Raw genomic sequence first — 20,474 nt, forward strand, 5'->3', positions numbered from 1 at the left:
CTAGGGGAATGATTAAGAACTGGTTCAGAGGCAAGCAATAGCGCCCTGAACCTATCCCAGAGAAGAGAAAGCGCGAGATCCAGCAGAACAGTACTGGCAATTTGCCACAATACTGAACTTCAAAGACAGCATAATACTGTAAATGGTAGGAATGTAGAATTTAAATGGTGAGATATAATGGAACGCTAAACTGTATTATACTGTACAGCCATTAGGTGGCATTGTGTATACAATACCTTATTTAAACGAACCTCAGTCAGAGCTGGTAGAACATTAAAGGACCTAACAACAAACACATCTGGTGTATATAAGTAAGCCTGTAGCCAGTCCATTTCTGATACAGGAACATGATACCTAAGCTTGTGCCTTTCCTTGTTCAAGATAACCCCCATTTACTTCCTGTTTAATACATGCATCTGACGAAGTGGGTATTTACCCACGAAAGCTCATGCTCCAAAACGTCTGTTAGTCTATATGGTGCCACAGGATTCTTTGCTGTTTAATACAGTTACTGTGCACTGCCTCCACTCACAGGCACTGCTCCCACAACTGAGCCTCCACCCTGAGGTGAGCGCTGCCTGGATCTGGCACCCCAACCCCCTGCCCCGAGCCCCCTCCTGCACCCAAACTCCCTCCCAGAACCCACACCCTGCACTCACTCCTGTGCCCCAACCTCCAACCCCACAGCCCCTTCTGCACTCCGAATGCCTTGTGGCTGTTCCTCCACCTAGGAGCAGCAGGGACACATCACCACTTGCAGGGAGCCTCGCAGACCCAGGTAGGGAGCCTGAGAGCCCCGCGCCAACCGGAGTATAAACCAGACTTTCTATGAAGATCAGAAATGGCAGTTTAGAGCTTTCCGGTTGGTAAAGTGCCGGATAACACAGCTTTTACTGTAGTCTGAAAATGTGCAGTAACACTCATGTTATTGTTAATAATGACCCTGACCTGTAGCAACCTGGAAAATTTTACTCAAGGAATCAGAGTTTAGCGCTGGTAATTTTCCCCATTTTAAAATCATTGTCAGCATCAACAATTAGTTACTTTGATCGATTTTAATATAAATGGATAAAGCAGAAGGTATAATGTGAAAGCTGTTGTATGACTAACATGTATATTATCATACTCAGACTTTGACCCAGAGAAGCATCTTTCTTCAAGTGCATATGATTGACTACCACTGGAAAATTCAACTCTAATTTAAGTTTTTCCTGTATTCATGGATTTGAACTCTCTCCAAAAATCAGATCACAGAAAATAATTTTTAGATAGGGAGTCTCAACTATGCCAGCCACTTCTTCCACTGCCACTGCTCAGCAACAGACAAGTAGCAAAAAGTCCCCAGCAGAGGGCCACATGGCAGTGCAAAAAATTAACTGAGGTGAATATGCAGCTTGCCTTTGTTTTTTTGTTGTTTATTTTCACACAATTCTACTGTAATGTTTCCTTTTTTTGTGCCAACAGATACATTATATATACCTAAATAATTCAGTTATTTGGCTCAAAAGTATCTTTTTTATTACCTGAAAAAGGTAGAATGGCCTCTGCCTTCATCACCTCTTCAAGGACAAATACGGCAAATCTATATCAAGTTTTTATTCCATTTCGAGATGGAGATATATAGTTGAGATGGTGATTTAATAGTTTGCTTTTTTTCACACTGATATGAGTCAGAAACAAGAAGGTAGATCTGGACAGTCCTGAAGTCCAATTGATTGCATCTAGTTTTTTTTTTTTTCTGTAGAGGCTTTAGTGCCTAGTGCTTTTAGCAACTGGTTTGTTTTTTATTATTAAAAAGATGGAGAATCCCCACTGGGGCTTTGTTGTTGTCGTCGTTGTTGAACTTAAAAAGAGTCTACTAAAGAGTCAGCATTTTCATTTCATGCTTTTAATAAACAGGGCACATTCCCAACTTGGTTTTGGTTAACACCATGAAAAGATACAGCTTTGAATTCCCATGTAACAGATCTTAATAAGTAATGGTGATTCAGTCTTTAATAGTTGCATAGGCAAGAAGTTTGACGTCTTTTATTCAAGACTGCTTGAGGCTGTGATAATAATGGAAAAGGTAAGGCTGACTGACTGACACAGGGCTATTCTAATTTAAAATACATAACACTGCAAACCATTAAGAAATCTGATTGATGACCTGGAACCAAGCACAGATTATGGAATGTCAGACTGTGAGGTTTTCCTATAGACACTGACGCTATGTCCACACTACCACTTATGTCAGTATAACTTATGTAGCTCAGGGGTGTGAATAAGCTACCCCCCTGTGCGACATGAGTTACACTGACATAAGCAATGGTGTGGACAGTGCTATGTTGCTGGAAGACCTTCTGCTGCCGACCTAGCTGCTGCTGCTCATTGGCCAATCAGACATCTTGTATAATTTCTGCATGAAAAAGACCAATTAAAAATTGTGCATCAATTTGATTTTAGTTTTTTGAAGGTTTTTTTTCCCAGGAATTGTATTTTATCTTTATTTCAAATACATTCATTGTATAATTTGATAAAGTGAAATAGAAAGATATGGAGTTAGAATTCAGTGTATTATGTCCTGCAGCCAGTGTGATGATTAGTGGTGGACTCTGGAGACATAATTCTGTCTCTCACTAATACAAAGGGGCTTCTAGGTTAAGAAGAATGTGGAGTGTATTAAAATAGTAAGAAAAATGGTTTCAGAGCATTGACATATCAAGGGACATTTAAAGGTAAGCTGTCAGAATGTTGAGTAAATCATTAAAAAAAACTATTCCCTCTGTTACTGTTAACATTTTAGCTTATTAAAAGTGATTTTTTTAAATGTTACCTTTTACCACTTATGCATACTTTTGGTTGGAAGAACTGCTTAGTGGCCTAAGCAACAGGTCTGAAATACCTACATATAAAGGGGATCTTCCTTATATAACAAAATATTCTTAATCACATTAAATTTGTGCATTTTACACCTGTAACTCTATTGTTCCTGTTGTCTACAACATAATTAGAAATACTTCTACCAAGTACCAAATGTATGTAGTTTGGAAGTGCTCTTTCCAGGTCAGCAAACAATGTTGCAGCGGTCCAGCACTGTGAGAGTAAATTCAAGGAAAACAAACAAACAAACAAAAACATTGTCTCAGCTGCTTCTCTTACTGTGAAATGGGGAAGTTTATTAACCTAGCAATCTATTCAGCAGAGCTGTTCAGATCAGATTATGTTTGCATTCTGAGAAACAAAAGCTATAGATAAGGAAACCAATTTTCCCTTTGTTACTCATAGCACAAAGTTAGGTTGTTTTTTTTTCCTGTTTGTACTTTTCTTTGGACCTGGGCCTATCAGTCCTACAAGATCTAGCTAGATGGAGCATTGTACAGTTTTTGGCAGGAGAGAACAAGGCACACATATCAACTGAAATTATAGCCCGAATTAATTAATTCATTAGCCTGAATTCATTAATTAAATTCTGTTTTATGTGTATTCATATATACATTACAGCCAAAAAAGCAGTGGATGGATTATATCAAAGAAGATTGTAAGAAGGTAGACCTTGGTGCTGCCTCAGACAGAAAAAGATGGCAGATACTCGCATGGCAGCCTGACCCCATATGATGGGATTAGGAGAAGACAAAGCAGATATACATGAAAAAAAATTCTGAAAAAAAAAAATCTATTCACTTTTCTCTTAAAGTGTACAGAACATTCTAACAGCTGGAACTGAAGGTAATTTAGTTTGTACTTTTTTATTGATCATTTTATGCTTCATATTAATTTTTACTTCTTTCATCCGTCACTCCTCTCTTCATTCCTCCTGTTCTTTTTGTGGATACACACTAACACGGCAGCTACTCTGAAACTTGTCTTCATTTTATGTTTCTCTTGTTCCAAATAGAAGCGTAGAAGAGAGAAAATGCCAGGCTCATACCCTCTGAACTTGAATTCACTTAGAATGCCGATTTAGCCACTAGAGAACTGGAGGTCGTATTAAAAATATTTCCATACAGTTAGTTTTATTAGAAATTACTTTATATATTTTAAGAAGCATTGTTTCTTATTTTCATCAAGTATGGTTTTGCCAGCTGAAAGCCCATGATGGCAGACACTGTAAGAGGGATCTAGCTATCTTTTACTTTACCAAGCCTGGACACAAATAGGAACTGTGCTCTTGCGTGCTGTATTGCTCTGTGATTTAACTTGCACAAATGTATGGATATAACATGCCTGAATGTTCTTTCAGTGGGATGGTTAAGCTTTACACAGAAAATGACATCTCAATTTGCATTAAAATGTGTAATAAGCCCATTACAAGCAATTTAAAATAAGAGTTTCTCTATAAAATGTTTGAGTAGTACGTTAAAGGACTCTGAAACACAAATTTGCTCTTCCCATATTTCCTTTCTATTGGTCAGATGTTTATTGTTTAAAGTGTCTAAATCACATTATAATGTGGTCTTGGAAACAGAATATGAATAAGCAAACAAATAAAAATTATTATAATTTTTGAAACAAAATTTCAATTACAACACAAATACAAAGTGTAGAATACTCACTTTATATTTTTATTACAAATATTTGCACTGTAAAAAACAAAACAAACAGTATTTTTCAGTTCCCCTATTGCAAATACTATAGTGCAATCTCTTGATCATGAAAGTTGAATTTACAAATGTAGAAATATGTAAAAAAAAACAAACCTGCATTCAAAAATAAAACAATGTAAAATTTAGAGCCTACAAGTCCACTCATGGTCAAGTGCTGGAGCTATCTTTAGAAATCTCACATTGGTACCTTCTTTGCATTTTGTCAAATCTGCAGTGAAAGTGTTCTTAAAAAACCCCAGCAAGTGCTGGGTCATCATCTGAGACTTCTATAACATGAAATATATGGTAGAAGGCAGGTAAAACAGAGCAGGAGACATACAATTATCCCGCAAGGAATTAAGTCATAAAGTTAATTAACACATTATTTTTTTAATGAGCATCATCAGCATGGAAGCATGTCCTCTGGAATGGTGGCCGAAGCATGAAGGGGCATACGAATGTTTAGCATATCTGGCACGTAAATACCTTGCAATGCCGGCTACAAAAGTGCCTTGCATACGCCTGTTCCACTTTCAGGTGACGTTGTAAATAATAAGCCGGCAGCATTATCTCCCATAAATGTAATAAACTTGTTTGTCTTAGCGACTGGCTGAACAAGAGGTAGGACTGAGTGGACTTGTAAGTTCTAAAGTTTTACATTGTTTTGGTTTTTAGTGCAGTTATGTAACCAAAATAAATCTACATTTGTAAGTTGCACTTTCATGAGAAAGAGATTGAACTACACTACTTGTATGAGGTGAATTGAAAAATACTATTTCTTTTGTTTATCATTGTTAGAGTGTAAATATTTGTAATAAAAATAATATAAAGTGAGCACTGTACACTTTGTATTCTGTATTGTAACTGAAATCAATATATTTGAAAAGGGAGAAAAACATCCAAAATACTAATAATAAATTTCACTTGGTATTCTATCGCTTAACATTGCGATTAAAACTGTAATTAATCATGATATTTTTTTTAATCACAATCAATTTTTTTGAGTTTATTGCATGAATTAACTGCAATTAATAAGCCAGAGTCTAAATAAAATGTAGTCCTATGTGGATAAATGCTTCACAAACAATCTTGTTGAGATTGGAATAACTCAGCAGACACAACTGACCATTTCGGGCAGTAATGGTTAAGTATTATTTGGGTGAGAAACAGCTGTAGAATTAGGTGTATGACACATGTAGCTACAAACCAAAGTTACTGGGTCAGACCAACAGAAGAAACTAAAAATTAAATATTCACACTTGTTTGGGAAGCTCAGATTATCCATTTAAATTGCATGTTGACTTTGATGTAAAACTGGCAGCATGCAGGGCACGCAGTTTTCCATTCACATTCCAGAAAGCATCAGAAGAAAGGAGAGGCAAGAATGGTTTGATGTGATAGAAAAGGCTGAAGGCCTCAGTCCCTGAGAAGTCAGTAGATATTAGAACTCTGGTAGTTATGGGGATGGCACTGTTTATTCACAGCACAACCATTTTAAGGGCCAACTGTTGTCCCTGTTGTACAACCCAAGTAGGCAGACTGTCAACTAGAGAATCCTGTAGTTCTCCATGTGACAGAGCAGTAGCAGAATCATGTCCCCTACTGCAGCCTCAGCAGTGGATGATCCCTCAGTTGTCATAGGCTCACTCTATGAATGACAACGACTAAGTGGTCCTCAAACTATTGTACTTGTGACCCCCTTTCACATAGCAAGCCTCCAAGTGTGATCTCCCTTATAAATTAAAAACACTTGTTCTTATATTTAACATCATTATAAATGCTGGAGGCAAAGCGGGGTTTGGGGTGGAGGCTGACAGCTCGCAACCCCCATGTAACAACCTCACGACCCCCTGAGGGGTCCCGACCCCCAGTTTGAGAACCCCTGGAGTAAAAAATCCAAACCAAAAATGGATCCTCTGGCTCCCCTTCCAGTCATCCTGCATATTGAGTCACAGGGATTTCCCATGAAGCTCTCCTCAACATCCACCTATCACGGGCTCTGAAAACCTACCCACTGTGTGGAAGGACCACATCACATGCACTGAAGTCAAAGCTCTCGGTGCTGGCTGGGAGTATAGGGTTATCAGACTGTATGCCTAACTAATTTAGATGTGAGGTAGAGATGTTAGAGATAGGTCTGAGATCAGACACAAACTTTGTTATACTGGAATTAAGTTGAGAGCACATAACAGTAACTGTAGTATGTCTTGACGCTGTCCATTGCTCTAAAACAGTGATTCTCAAACTTTTTTTTTCACAGACCCCTTGAAAATTGCTGAGGGTCTTGGCAGACCACTTAATGATCTTTCTAAATGTTGTTTGCACCATTAGTGGCTATTGTAAAGCACTTTGGATTAAAGCGCTAGATAAAAACCTTAATAATTAAAATTTTTGTTCTACAAATAAAAGTACATAATTCATATTTTACTAACAGTAGTCTTACCTTTCTAATGTGATCGATGTGCCCTCTGTCCCTCGCTGCGGCAGCCCCTGAGCTGGGGCTGGGAAGGAGGGGGGTCTCTCCCCGGCAGCTGCAGCCCTCGAGCTGGGGAAAGTCGTCTTTTTCTCTGGCCGCCGCAGCCCTGCACATCCCAAATTTACCCCAACCCCTCTTCTCACCCCACTGCCTCCTCCCACATACCCCCTATTCCCCCCAAGGCCACCACCTCACTTTACATGCGCATCTTCTCCAGGGTCCAGGCACCTAATTAGTGGAACCAAGCCTGCACAGCTCCATTAATTAGGTAGGTGGTCCTTCGTTCTCTTGTGTGCATCTGCCCAGGCGCGCACCTTAGAGGGAACTATCCGTGGACCTGAATGGAGCTCGTGAACCACTGGGGGTCCATGGACCACAGTTTGAGAACCTCTGCTCTAAAACTATCCTGCATCCTTGTCATTTATTCACAATGCTATATTTTTATTTCCTTGGACTCATTTTGTTATTGTCTTGATTACTGTCTTCATAGCTTCAATGGTGAATTATCATGCAAAATGGATTTCTGATCTCAGTTCTGAACCCCATACCTCCCGACTCTCCAAACTCCTGAATGTAATGAAGTAAATCGTACAGATGGTGTCTTTTGTCTACAGTGTCCTTTGAGTGAAAACTGTTAAAGCACAGAAAACAACGAGGAGCATTGCAGTATATAACCAAAGAAGGACTTAAAATGATTGTTTCCTCTCTGAAAAGTGAATTTAAAAATAGCATTGTAGGAGTCTAATGTAGGAGTCTCATGTTTAACATCTCTCAATGATCCCTGTATCATCATTTAAAAATATGATTTTTCTAGCTACTGTTACCTGCACATTCAACATTAGATTCAAACTGCATTCCTCTGGCTCATGTATCATCAGCAGTAGTAAATATTTTGCAAGCCTAATACTGCCCTCATCTGTACAAAAACATAGTTTTCCAATTCTGCTGTCCATTACACCACAGGAATCCCATCATCCTGCTGTGGTATTTCACAGGTGCAACTGATGGCCGCTTTTGGCTTTCAGAGATGACTAACAATTTTATTGATGTAGTATGAATAAGGCTACGTTGTAGTCACTGGTATTTTTAGTAAAAGTCATGGACAGGTCACGGGCAGTAAACAAAAATTCACGGCCTGTGACCAGTGTTCCCTCTAATTTTGTACATCCATGTGCAGAATGAATTTTGTTATGTGCACCAATATGGAGATGATGTGCAGCATATCACCTTCACATTGGTGCACATAACAAAATTCATGTGGTGGCAGTGGGGCTAAGGGGTTCGGACTGTGGGAGGGGGTTCAGGGCTGGGGCAGAGGGTTGAGGTGCGGAAGGTGGGGCAGGCTATGGCTAGGGGTGTGGATTCTGGGGTGGGGCTGGGGTTGAGGGGTTCTGGGTTTGGGACGGGGCTCAGGGATGGGGTTCGGGGGGATGGGGGCTCTGGCTGGGGGTATAGACTCTGGGGTGGGGCTCATGGGTTCGAGGTGCAAGAGGGAGCTCAGGACTGGGGCAGAGGGTTGTATGCATGGGGTAAGGGCTCCAGCTAGGGGTGCGGGCTCTGGGGATGAGGGGTTTGGGGTGCGGGAGGGGGATCAGGGCTGGGGCAGAGGATTGGGTGCGGGGGCGAGGGCTCTGGCTAGAGGTGAAGGCTCTTGGGGCCATGGATGATGGGTTTGAGGAGTGAGAGGGGGCTCAGGGCTGAGGCAGAAGGTTGGGGTGGGGCCAGGGATAAGGGGTTTGGGCTGAAGGCTGCCCAGGGGTTGCAGCGGGGAGAGAGGACTCCCCCCAGCCCTCTCTCGCTGCAGCAGCTTGGGGACGGTGGAGAGGCACCTCTCCCTGCCACAGCCTTGAACCCCTGTGTGGGGCTTAATAGGCAGCTGCGTGGCCGCACAACTTAGAGGGAACTTAGCCGGTGACCTGTCCATCCATGACTTGCAGCACTCCCAAGATTTAATCAGGTGCTTGGGGGGTGGGGGTGCACTGCGGGTGCTCAGGGGAGCCTAGGAGGTGCTGCAGGGCCACAGGGCCACAGGTGCTCTGGGGAGGGTGCGGTCCAGAGGAGTGCCACAAGTGCTCTGGGGGTGTGTGGCCTGGGGGGTTGCCATGGTTGCTCTGGGAGTGTGTGGCCAGAGGGGGCCTGCAGGTGCGTGGGGGGTCCCCACAGGTACTCAGATGGGGTGGTGCAGGGGGCACTGCGAGTGTTCGGGGAGAGGGGGCAGTCCAGGAGGCACCATGGGTGCTCGGCTGGGAGCAGCCTGGGACAGTGGCAGGGTCCCTGTCCATGGAATGGGATTTAGGGTCACCTCAAGGCCAGGTTGGACAGGGCTGGGAGCAGCCTGGGACAGTGGCAGGGTCCCTGTCCATGGAATGGGATTTAGGGTCACCTCAAGGCCAGGTTGGACAGGGCTGGGAGCAGCCTGGGACCCCCATTGGTTCTGGTGAGGTGAGGTTTGGCAGGGCTGGCAGGCTCCCTACCTGGCTTCTTGGAAGTGGTGACAGGTCCCTCCCTAAGCTCCTAGGGAAGTGCCACCAGATTAATCATTAAAGCAGCTTACCCTGGTTATTTCAGACAGAAAAGCTGCTGTCCCATTATTAGTTCCTGTAGACTGCTATTTCCACTGTGTAGAAGTAGCATCATCATTAAATGGCTCTGATGGGTTTTTCAATTGACAAGGGCTTCCAAACCCTATTATCACTGACAGAGGATCTCAAAGTTTTGTTTAGAGAACAGTTGGAGGAAAATAGAATTGTCCATTAAAAAATATGGTAACTGTCTCTTTCTCTGCCTCCATTCAGACAAGTCAAAGAAGTGCACAAAATATTTTTTAGGGATTTGAAAGCTGTCACTGTGGCTTATTATTTAACTTTCTTTTGTCCAAAAATTAGCATTTGTCACTTGCTGAGCTTCATATGGGAAGTTACAAACTATGGATAATATCATTGCTACATTCTTAGCAGAAAACTCTTTGGGGTAGAGTCCATCATTTTGTTCTGTGTTTGTACCTTGCACAATGGGGATCTGGTTGATGACTGGGTGACTACCTGCTATGACAGTACAAATAGTAATAATAATTAACAATATTGGTAATGAAAATTAAACCTGCATAGCCAAATTCATGCTTGGTGTAAATCCATTAACTCGAATAATCTGATTTCAATAGGAGCTACAACTGGGATGAATTTAGAACAAAATGTTCAAAAGTGCCTAAGTGACTTAGGAACCTAAGTGCCATTTTTTCCCCAAAAGCGATGTAGGCACTGGTCTACACGGGGGGGGGGGGGGGCATCGATCTAAGATATGCAACTTCAGCTATGAGAATAGCGTAACAGAATTCAATGTATCTTAGATCAAATTAAAATTACTTACTTTGTGTCCTTGCAGCGCGGGATCGACGGCCGCAGCTCCCCCATTGACTTTGCTCACCGAGCTGGAGTTCAGCAGTCAACGGGAGAGCAATCGGGTATCGATTTATCGCGTCTACACTACACGTGATAAATCGATCCCTGATACATCGATCGCTACCCACCGGATACCCTAAGAAGCGAAAACTGCATTGTAAGTCAATTGGGATTCAGCTTCTAAGCATTTAAGTAGCTTTTAAAAATGGAACATAGGCATATCTGAAAATGTTACCCTTAACTCTAGACTTGATACAGGTGTCTAAGCAGTGGAAGAATGTGTCTCAAGTAAAATAATTCACTTAACCTTTTCAGTGCAATATGCTTAAACATCACTGCTGAGGGAGATGAAGATCTATCTTGACAATTTTACTGCTGCTCACAGTGAAATAGCAGCTGTAAAACTGAATGGCAGCAGTGAAGCTTACCATAGTCTTTTTAATTTCACTTTGTTGCTGTTTGACAAAGCTATAAACTGAAGCAGAGTCTCTGGAGTTGTCTGTGTGCAGACTCACAAAGACAACACTGCTTGCTTGTCTTCACACTCGCTAGGTTATTCTTTGCAATCACACTTTCTTTTTTTTAGCAAATGGTTCGATTCTGAGGTCTTAGGTTCCCTCACTCAACAAAGAAAGCCTCAGCTTTGCTACAGCTGAGTAGGCAAGTGCAGTTTTCAAATCAAGACCTTTATGGTTGTTGTTATTACATCAACCTCTACATGCGAGATTATGAAAAACATGGGCCATAATACCTACACCAGGTACAAGTTAGGGGGGATATTTTCAAGAGAGCTTAGGGATTTGATGTGTTCACTAGGGCTGGGTTGCCTAAAGCTCAGAGGCACTTTAAAAAAATCTCCCCTTTAAAGCCTAAGAGTCACTGAAACTCTGAATTCTTTTACCTTGCCTGTGTTGCAACTTTAATGCTACTGTATATTTTACAGAAAAGTTCTGATTAGAGAAGCTGTCACAAAATGCCCTTTCCATCACCAGTAAAAGAACCTGTTTGAGAGTTTGTTTATTTTTTTGGCAAAAAGGTTATTTTTTTCCAAAAGATTAATTTTATTTTGAAGGTGTTTACATGTATACATCCAGAATCATCTGATACGAACTGTAAAATACGTTAACAAAATAGACCTGATTAATTTATTTATGATAAAATTGTACAAGAATAATAACTTCCTAATGGTTTTCCTTTGGTTTCTGTTCACCAATGAAAGGATTTTAGACCTGGCCATTAGGTTCTTCTATCTTCAATGAAACCAATGCATTTCTCGCAGTTCTTTCATCATAAAAAAAAACCAAAAAAACCAAACCATTCTACCTTTTACACCCTCCACCATTCTTCCCTACCTTCCACACAGTTATCTTTTGGTCCCAAAATGCAACATTCTACCATATATATCAGATATTATCATTTTCTCTATTTGCAATATAGAAGCATTTCCTAGAACAGAAGCATCAGGTAACCAGGCAATATGAACAAAAGAGTTATTTATTATATATATATTCTCTAGTAAGTCATAATAGTCTCTTGGATTTTAAATGTCTTTTTGCTATTTCCAATGCTTAAAAATTATAATTTTAAAACCTTAAATACTGTGTTATATACATTATGATTCCATTTCTTATTTCTAAATGTGGATGTAATGTTCTCCAAATGGAAATTCGGAGGGAACAGGAAACAATTCCTCTGACATCACAGGCTTTAAAATCTCACATCATACACCTGTAGATTTGACTATATGAAAAATAGCCAAACGTCAATATGCTCTTGTGGGAATCTTTGATTTTTTTTTGTTTTTCTTTTTTTTTTGTCATTTTATTTAAAATATAAACAGAAGGATAAATCTGGCCAGTACTTTGTCAATGTTCGGTAGTAGAACTGTTTTTTTTTTTTATCTCACACTTATTTTTTATAAAATAACAAAATATACAGATAGAAGGAGCTGAGTTTGTTACATTATTTCATACACATACAGTAAACAAAAGGTTTTATGTATGGCTTCGCAAAGGTAGATTATGAAGTGACGTTTGTATTTTATTTCTTTAAAAGCATTTTAAGAGAACGTGTTAGTGTGCTTACAATAGCGGCCATGGTAGTCGAATGTCGAGCCAAGAGTTTAATGCTAGGATCATCGGAGGTCTTGTCTGACACTGCTTCTGCAGCTTTCAGAAGACAAATGTAGTTTATTACGACTTCATCTATTTTAGCTATAATTTCCTGCTGCTGTGTTTCAGAGTTCATGACTTTCACTAAACGCATGCAGGCTTCTGTTAAGCAACAGAGCACTTGAAAGCTGGAAGTCATAGCTAGAAGCATTTCCTCGGGGCTTTTATCAGCCATGGCCATTTTCCTGCAGGCACTTCCCAACTGTCTCGATTCTATGGATAACAGTTGTTTGTACTGAGAAAGTTTAAGGTCATATGTTTCCGGATGTAAATCTTCCCTCTTCCCCACACTTGCTCTGACCAGAGAGAGCAGCGCATTGGCATCTTTTTGTGCTGCACGAAATCCATCAGGCATTGCATAAGTTTTCTCTTTCATCACATTTATTCTTGTGATTTGTGCATCAAAGGCCATGTCACTGAGATTCATATCAGTTTGGCCACCTTGGTCTTCAGCATTGCTCTTGTCAAGTGTACTATTTAGTATCTGTTTGGGGGGCTCAATAGCTTTCTTCTCCTTCTCAACGGAAAAAGACTGACTGGCTGGTTCTGGTAATGCACACGGTATCTGTGGTTCATAGAGACATGAGCGGTGGTTGTAGTCTCCATCATCTTCATCATCCTCATTGTCATTTCCTCTGTTTAGGAAACAATAGCTAAACGGGCCCCGGCATCTCCAGTTGCTGGCATCTGACTTTCGTAAGGGCAATATTCTGTACTGTTTGGAGTCCTTCCGCATGGAGCTGGTGACCGAAGACCTTTTATTGTCTTTGACGTCAGTGCTAACATTCACAGAACTTTGAGAATAGCTTTTGGATAACTTTTTGCCCAGAGGGAGTTCCACCCTTTTTTCTGCCTTGGAATCATCTCTTGCAGCAATGTCTAGACATTTCAGACCGAATGCAGCCTTTTTCTTCTCAAGAAGCATCTCAATGCCTGTGGATCCTACAATGACGCTGCTGCTGCGTCTCAATACCGTCCTGCTGTGTGGCATTCTGAGGCTTCCTCCCATCGTCTCATATGGCCATAAACTAACTCCTGCCCCGCATCCCTGTTTTACTTTAGAAATGTCACAAGAGTCTTGATTTTGACTTGGCACCTTTGATTCTGAGCGAATGTTGGATGATAGCATGATGGAGTCATTTAGAGGCTGTTTAGGAAAAGCTGAAGGCATGCCCCCTCGTCTTCCCTTTCCAGGCTCGGTGAAAGCTACACTAGGGGTAGTAGAAGAACAGAGAGAATAATTAAGCATCACACTGATAATATTCATAGACTGAATTTCTAAGTATCTTTTATGGACTTTTTTAAAAAAATGACCTGTCCTAATAGATTCACAATATTTTTCCAGGACTCCCATTTCAGTTAGTATCATGCATGAATAGTAATGTGTCTTTCAGGAAATAGTTAGATGTCTTCATGTTTCTCTAAATATGCAATTAAAAAAAATCTATCAACATATTCTCATTTATGAATAACTGACTACTCCCTCTATTACCACACTCTGACTGACAATGTGAGGCAGCAGAAAATTGTTCCACAGAACTTTCATGAACATCACTCCTCTGCTAACAGGAATGGAAGTTTCCCATTTAATATTTAAAGGGATATTGACATAAAAATCCCTTATGTTACTAAAATGGAAAGAATTTTGAAAATTCCATTTATTTTTATTCTGTTTCGCACTATGCATTTTTTAGGCAGTGAAAAGAAACTGTTTCACTTCTGCTTCTTGTCAGTTTCATTTTTGGTTCTCATAAATTTACACAATGCTGCTGTGTTTCAGTTGCAACCAGTAAAGGGGGAATGTTTAGACCCCCAACAAAATATTGTTTTCAGTTAAATTAAAAACAAACAAACCCCCCAAACCAAGATTTTATAAAATCTCTTAAAATTAGGTCTTAAATTATGTGATTAGGATACTGCACCTAAGCTATCCCTACAGGAAACTTATGCAATGGATTTTTAAATTAAAAGGATACATAAGTAATCCCATTTCTTTCTCTTCTTTACAGTTAGTGCTCTAAGCCTTTCCTGGCCTATCAATAACACCATACTTTTCATATTGCTATCTGGAGATTATTCTGTATAACTCTTTATTTTAGCAAAAGTCACTTATTTTAGCTACATAGAAGGCAAATAGTATATAATACGTGATAATTAAATGACAGATTCCTTCACTACCCCAAATTTACATACATTGTTAAAGCTTATATGGCTCAAATATATCTAGCTCTACAGAAGTATCCAGAAAATCAAATGAAACAAAATTTTAGAAATTCTGATGTAGCATTCAAGCCATGTTCTTTCCAATAGACAGCCTTGTCAGAGAGATTGGGAAACATTTTAAAAAAGCTAATGCTAATAGAAATGTTTTCCTGAGTGTCAACATGTTAATTGGGGTTATTTTAGCAAAAGCCACAGAGCAGAACCAGAATAGAAACAGTTTAGACCTAATTTCACTGTCTACTCTAGGTTGACAATATGCATTCATTCTTGGTGGTTTTTACATATACACCCTATTAAATACGTGTCTTTAAAAACACATGCTTTGAAACTGCTGTACCTGTAGTTTCTTTAATCTTGGGGATCCGATGACATCCATCTCTCAAAGTGCCAAACAGTGGTTCAGCATTAACTGCTGAATGAATGGCAGGCATTGTCATTCTATGAAATGCAGCTTCTGACTGCTGATGTAGTTCTTTGTACGTTGTTCCATGGTTTGGAAGAATGGCAACTCTTTCATCTGCTGGAATATAGCCAATGCCCTTCACAGATGAATCCGAGATAATGTGCTTAACATCAGAGGTACAAAGAGGAGATTCAACTGGGGTAGCACATGGGCTACTGCCTGTGCTGCATCCTGCATCCACTGAAGAACTCTGTGAGCTTTGCAGAGAAAAATGGCCTTCACTTTGCAAAGATGACATGCGCTTGGTCAAGTGATATTCACAAAGTCTACTCACACTCTGCTCAGCTTCCGGTAGCTTTGAAGAATGGTCATGTGCATCTTCTGAGTCATTTAGGTCTTTGGCTGAAGACACATTAGTCATATCAGACAAAAAGTTTTCACCTGGGCCAAGTGCTGAAGTATCACCCTCATTAACTTCAGGATTCACTTCATTCTTAGAGCCAGTATCTGTTTTACCAAGATCAGAAACTCTTGGAAATGTCTTCCCATTCACTGTTTCTGAGCTTGGTTTATCTGCTGCTTCGTCATCGGCAGCAGCATACCATCTTTGGCGAAAGGCAGTTCTCTCCACATTAAAAATGCTTATGCGTTGACCATCTCTTGAAGAAAGAGTACCACATATAGCGTTTAGGTCTTCATCAGTCTCTGCTTTTTTAGCTCCCTGATGCTTTTTCACAGTAACATTACCATCACAGGCTGCTTTCACTTCACCATCAGTCATCTTATTTTTCCTTTTACTAGTACAAGAGTATACCAAAGACCCCATGTGCAATTTGCTAAAATAGTCAGTGACAGATTTTGTTTCCATGGTCTCTGGTTCCATTTCTATATTGTCTGAATGAAGAATCTGCTTTGAAGGCACAACTTTTGACTGTAGCTCAGCAGCTTGACCACCGGCTACGGACTGTGAGGATTTTGCAAGTGGTCCTCCAGCCTGATTCTTAGCAATGGGGAACTCTGTTTGCTCTTCCACAAGGGGTTGGTACCCTTCACTAGTGGTCAAAAACATACGTGTGGAGTTTTCTGACTGTCTCTGTGCTGCAGTTAGTTCAGAACTTTCAGTCATTTCAGAAGAGTTTGTTTCATTGCCAGAATCTGAAGATGACTCAGGGCTATATGCTCGCAAGATTGCTACACCTGCATGCCACAAAAAATAAGAGCCAATTAATGAAAGCATCTGAGGCACTTGAATAAACGGATAAGAAAATGGGGTGTGTTAAATATAAAAATAAAGGAATTTTTATGGTTTATTTTAAAGCATACTCCAATTTTATTGCATAATCCCCAAGAAAGGTAACTTAGCAACTTTATGGTAGCTCCACCACATGATATGGAATGTGAGGTGCGTACATGATGGTAAAAACATAGAATGGAATGTTTCCAAGGCTAAATGGTGCAAATGGATGAAGTGGAATGATGTTCAATGAATAAATGTAACTATGGTGAAAGAACCTGAATTGTCATTCGTCTGCTGTTCCTCTGAAGCAGCCAAAGCCTCTAGTGCTTGAAGAGTGGAGACTACAGCATCATCTAGCCCCTTGTCACACTTCCCATCAGTATTAGTAGGGACAGCATCAATGAGTGACACTGGAATGTCATCATTTCCTACATTGCTAGCTTGCTCCTTGTCTTCTAAATACTGTGTTGTTTGGTGCTGAGAGTCTTCCTCGTCTGAACTGTCCCTGAAGCCAGGTGGAGGAGCAGCAATGGCCATGTTTAAAGAATGTAATAGGAAGTCATCTTCATTATCATCACCTTCCGGAGGGGGGAGTGATGTCAAATCAATAATATCATCACTTGAACCAGAAAGACTGAGAAGGGTAGGCCTACTGATTTCTCCTACCATAATGTCCTCCTCACAGCTAACTTCATCTTCATCTTCAACATCATCTGTGTTTTCTGCATAACAAATGTCATGCAACAAGGGCTCTTCTATCCCTTCTGCAGCTCCAAATATTTTGCCATCGTTCATGCTTCCATAAACAGAATTTGTAGCAAACTGAATGCTTTCAACATCTGGAGACAATTCTAGACCTTTAATGTCATTGGTACTGCTAATATAAATAGCTCTCTGTTTGTCCAATACTTCTGGACTTTCATCCAGAAGTCTTTCATAGCCAAGGGTTTGGGGACTGATACCATCCAAGCTGTGATCTCCAAATATAAAGGATACTTTTGCTCCCCTTGGAGAGTCCTGTGCTTTCTTGGTAGATTCCAGTCCTGAGAGTGACAATAATGACTGCTGGTTTAAACTTCTGTTTTCTCCTGCCTCAGTGGAGTCATCTTGTTTGGTCAGCCCCTGATTGAGTCCACCTGAATTATAGGTATTTTCTATGTACAGATGCCTGTGGTCTTTTTGACACATGGGGCTTTCAGAAACTTCTGCAGTCTTCTGTTTTGGGTCTACAAATGTTCTTTGGGCCTCTTGATCCCCTTCAGCCATGGATGTAGTAGTTTTTGGTACACAGTTCCACTCAGAAGCATGGAGGTTATACTTCCCTCTATTTTCATTTCCTACAGTTTGGAAAAATAAAAGCAACAGTCATTTGCTTCATCAAATTTTATAATATTGACTTGTTAATTCTGAATAAGCAATGTTTTAAATATAGAACAGCTGCACAAACTTGTCCCTTTTACAGTCAAACCATTTTCAAACGCTCCTCTACTTCAAGATATGGATCTCTTGGTTTAAGAATTAAGATTAACTGGATGTTTTTATGCTGTAAGGGCAGAGAACTAAACTAAAACTAGGTGAAATAATAATCCAGGACTTGTTATGATAATCTAAAAAGCCCCAGCACCTCACATTTCTGCATGAAGACTCTGGCTATATAAAATGTTATAACCTGTATGCAAACAAATAATCATTCATTTACTTCACTGTGGCACAAGGAGTAATACATTAAACATTTTATGTTACCATTAATACGAACAATGGCTGAACCTTAAAATACTACAAAGCCGAATTTATATATTACAACTCTAGGCCCCAAACTAGCAATCAGATCTGAATGGACATACCCCTGTACCTGCACAGACCACTACTGACATCAATGGGATTTTGTCCGCATAGGTCCAATCACAGGATCGAGGCCTTGTTTTGTACATGTGACTTCTGTTAATGCATTATGCAATAAATACCTGTTTCTCGGTTTCCTGCATTTTTCTTGTTGGTCATGTTAAATATTGAGCGCCTTGAATCAACCAGTAGTCTATAGTATCCAGCTGTTAAACAGGCAAGGTTCATTGCATCTGATGATTCCATTAGCAAAGTAATAGGCTATGAAGGAAACAACCAAGTCGTCGTTAAGGCTATTCATTCTTAATACATTTACTTGCTGAAACATGACTTATTAAAATTAGTATATTTATAAAACATAAATTATAGGAATTATTTCACAAATGCTACATTGGAAAATCAAAAAATAAATTAGTTTTCCTCATCTCTGAAAGGTCTGATTGAAAACAATATTTAGGGTACAAAATGTTCGGGAGATGAAGCAAGGAAAATGTCTAACTGGACATTTTAAATTCACTTGATGCTTAACTAATATTTGTATTGCTGTCTATATAATTATTAATAATAAAAGCTTCAATTCTCAAGTGATTTCTAAGATGCTTAATATCTAGAACTTATTAAAAAGTTAATATTGTTCATAAAATTTTAGAACGAAACCTTTCACCTCTCTCACTGGTATACCCTAGGGTTTGTCTACATGGCAAGTAACTGCCTGGAAAGGCAGGGTGTGGATCTACAGCCCAGCACCTTGCTGCACTGTAACGACCCATGTGATCATTGCTACAGCTCGCTGAAAGTCCGGGAGTGCCACACTGTAGTACAGGGGTAGGCAAACTATGGCACGGATGCCGAAGGTGGCACGTGAGCTGATTTTCAGTGGCACTCACACTGCCCGGGTCCTGGCCACCAGTTCGGGGGGCTCTGCATTTTAATTTAATTTTAAATGAAGCTTCTTAAACATTTTAAAAACCTTATTTACTTTACATACAACAATAGTTTAGTTATATATTATAGACTCATAGAAAGAGATCTTCAAAAATGTTAAAATATATGACTGGCACGTGAAACCTTAAATTAGAATGAATAAATGAAGACTCGGCACACCACTTCTGAAAGGTTGTCGACACCTGCTGTAGCAGTATCCACATTTATGGGAAGATTTTATTGGACTCTCCTGCAAACTAATCAACAATTGGTCCTGAAGGAGGCTGTGTACTTGCCCTCTTGATCAAAACAAGGTTCTCTGAACATAGCTGTCTAAGACAAAGCACAAAATAGGGTATATGTGTTTTTTTAAAATCCATAGCATAGAATCTTAAGCCAATACACATGGTGTTGACATAATTCCATGACACCCTTATTCACATGTGCAGTTTCAGACCCAATGGAAAAATCCAGGCAATTATTATTATGGTTATTTATCATTTTGCTTCTGGGGAATGTGAGATTTTGTTCAGAAGTACAGGAGCCTTGGTATAAGGACACATGCTTGACACAAAGCAGTCAACTTTGGGCATAAAATTAAAAAAAATTATTACCCAAAGATGAGAGAATCAATTCTTATTATGTTAGTGTTAAGATGGAGCAGGTGTGCATGTATATAGAGAGGTGTTTGAAACGCTTTCTTGATGCTGAATTTTATGAGAGGATCAATAAAAGTAGATGATTTCAGAGAGATTTTAAATGCCAAGAGCGTTACTGTGACCTGCTGTTCACCCTTTTCGTAACCTATACGCAACTAAACTTTTATGGATGACTTTTTGGAAATAACATGGTAGAGAGAATACTGAAAAAGAAAATTAATGGTAAAGAAAGATTCAAGCTGTTTACACTTCTATAGAACTTTTCAACCAAAGATCTTAAAGTGCTTTACAAGCTTTAACTAATTAAGCTTCACAATAATCCTGAGAGATATTATCATTCCCTTTTACTGATTGGGGAATGGACACTTTTGCCACATTCACTAGTGCTGCTACAGGTAGATGTAAATTACCCCTTCCTTACTCAGTGAGGCCCACTCCCTCCTCTTGCATCCCATGGAGGAATTCATCACAGGTGGAAGGCAAATGCTGTTAGTGGTGCCCTCATCCTGGATTTCTGTCAAGGGTTTGAGCAGATTTATTTTGTACTTAAAGTATTTTCCAGTTGGTATGGTCATG

At 39.9% G+C, this 20,474-nt stretch overlaps 1 protein-coding gene and 2 long non-coding RNA genes across 10 annotated transcripts in view; 1 reads left to right on the forward strand and 2 right to left on the reverse strand.

The window, feature by feature from the left end:
- The window catches only part of LOC142045896 (uncharacterized), a 10,083-nt gene extending 7,715 nt beyond the window's left edge, over positions 1 to 2,368 (reverse strand). The window contains exons 1-2 of the long non-coding RNA XR_012654802.1: positions 513 to 2,368; positions 114 to 416 (exon numbers count right to left, since the gene is read on the reverse strand). This is a non-coding gene — a long non-coding RNA (uncharacterized LOC142045896). The remainder of the gene's footprint in view (positions 1 to 113; positions 417 to 512) is intronic.
- LOC142045897 (uncharacterized) overlaps positions 1 to 20,474 on the forward strand; it is a 75,059-nt gene that overhangs the window by 34,153 nt on the left and 20,432 nt on the right. For both annotated transcript variants that reach the window (XR_012654804.1, XR_012654803.1), the window contains 2 exons: positions 3,484 to 3,708; positions 10,423 to 10,596. This is a non-coding gene — a long non-coding RNA (uncharacterized LOC142045897). The remainder of the gene's footprint in view (positions 1 to 3,483; positions 3,709 to 10,422; positions 10,597 to 20,474) is intronic.
- Positions 11,918 to 20,474, reverse strand: part of FRMPD4 (FERM and PDZ domain containing 4) — a 497,083-nt gene continuing 488,526 nt past the window's right edge. For 6 of the 7 annotated variants that reach the window (XM_075060497.1, XM_075060506.1, XM_075060487.1 and 3 more), the window contains 4 exons: positions 18,438 to 18,576; positions 16,749 to 17,810; positions 15,171 to 16,433; positions 11,918 to 13,816 (listed from right to left, as the gene is read on the reverse strand). In XM_075060497.1, coding sequence (XP_074916598.1) covers positions 12,480 to 13,816; positions 15,171 to 16,433; positions 16,749 to 17,810; positions 18,438 to 18,576 — 3,801 coding nt within the window. In that variant the 3' untranslated portion in view covers positions 11,918 to 12,479. Of the gene's footprint in view, positions 13,822 to 15,170; positions 16,434 to 16,748; positions 17,811 to 18,437; positions 18,577 to 20,474 lie in introns of all 7 variants that reach the window. The other variant, XM_075060527.1, reaches the window with a different exon arrangement.

This window comes from Chelonoidis abingdonii, chromosome 1 (genome assembly GCF_003597395.2).
Source record: "Chelonoidis abingdonii isolate Lonesome George chromosome 1, CheloAbing_2.0, whole genome shotgun sequence".
Lineage (NCBI taxonomy): Eukaryota > Metazoa > Chordata > Testudines > Testudinidae > Chelonoidis > Chelonoidis abingdonii.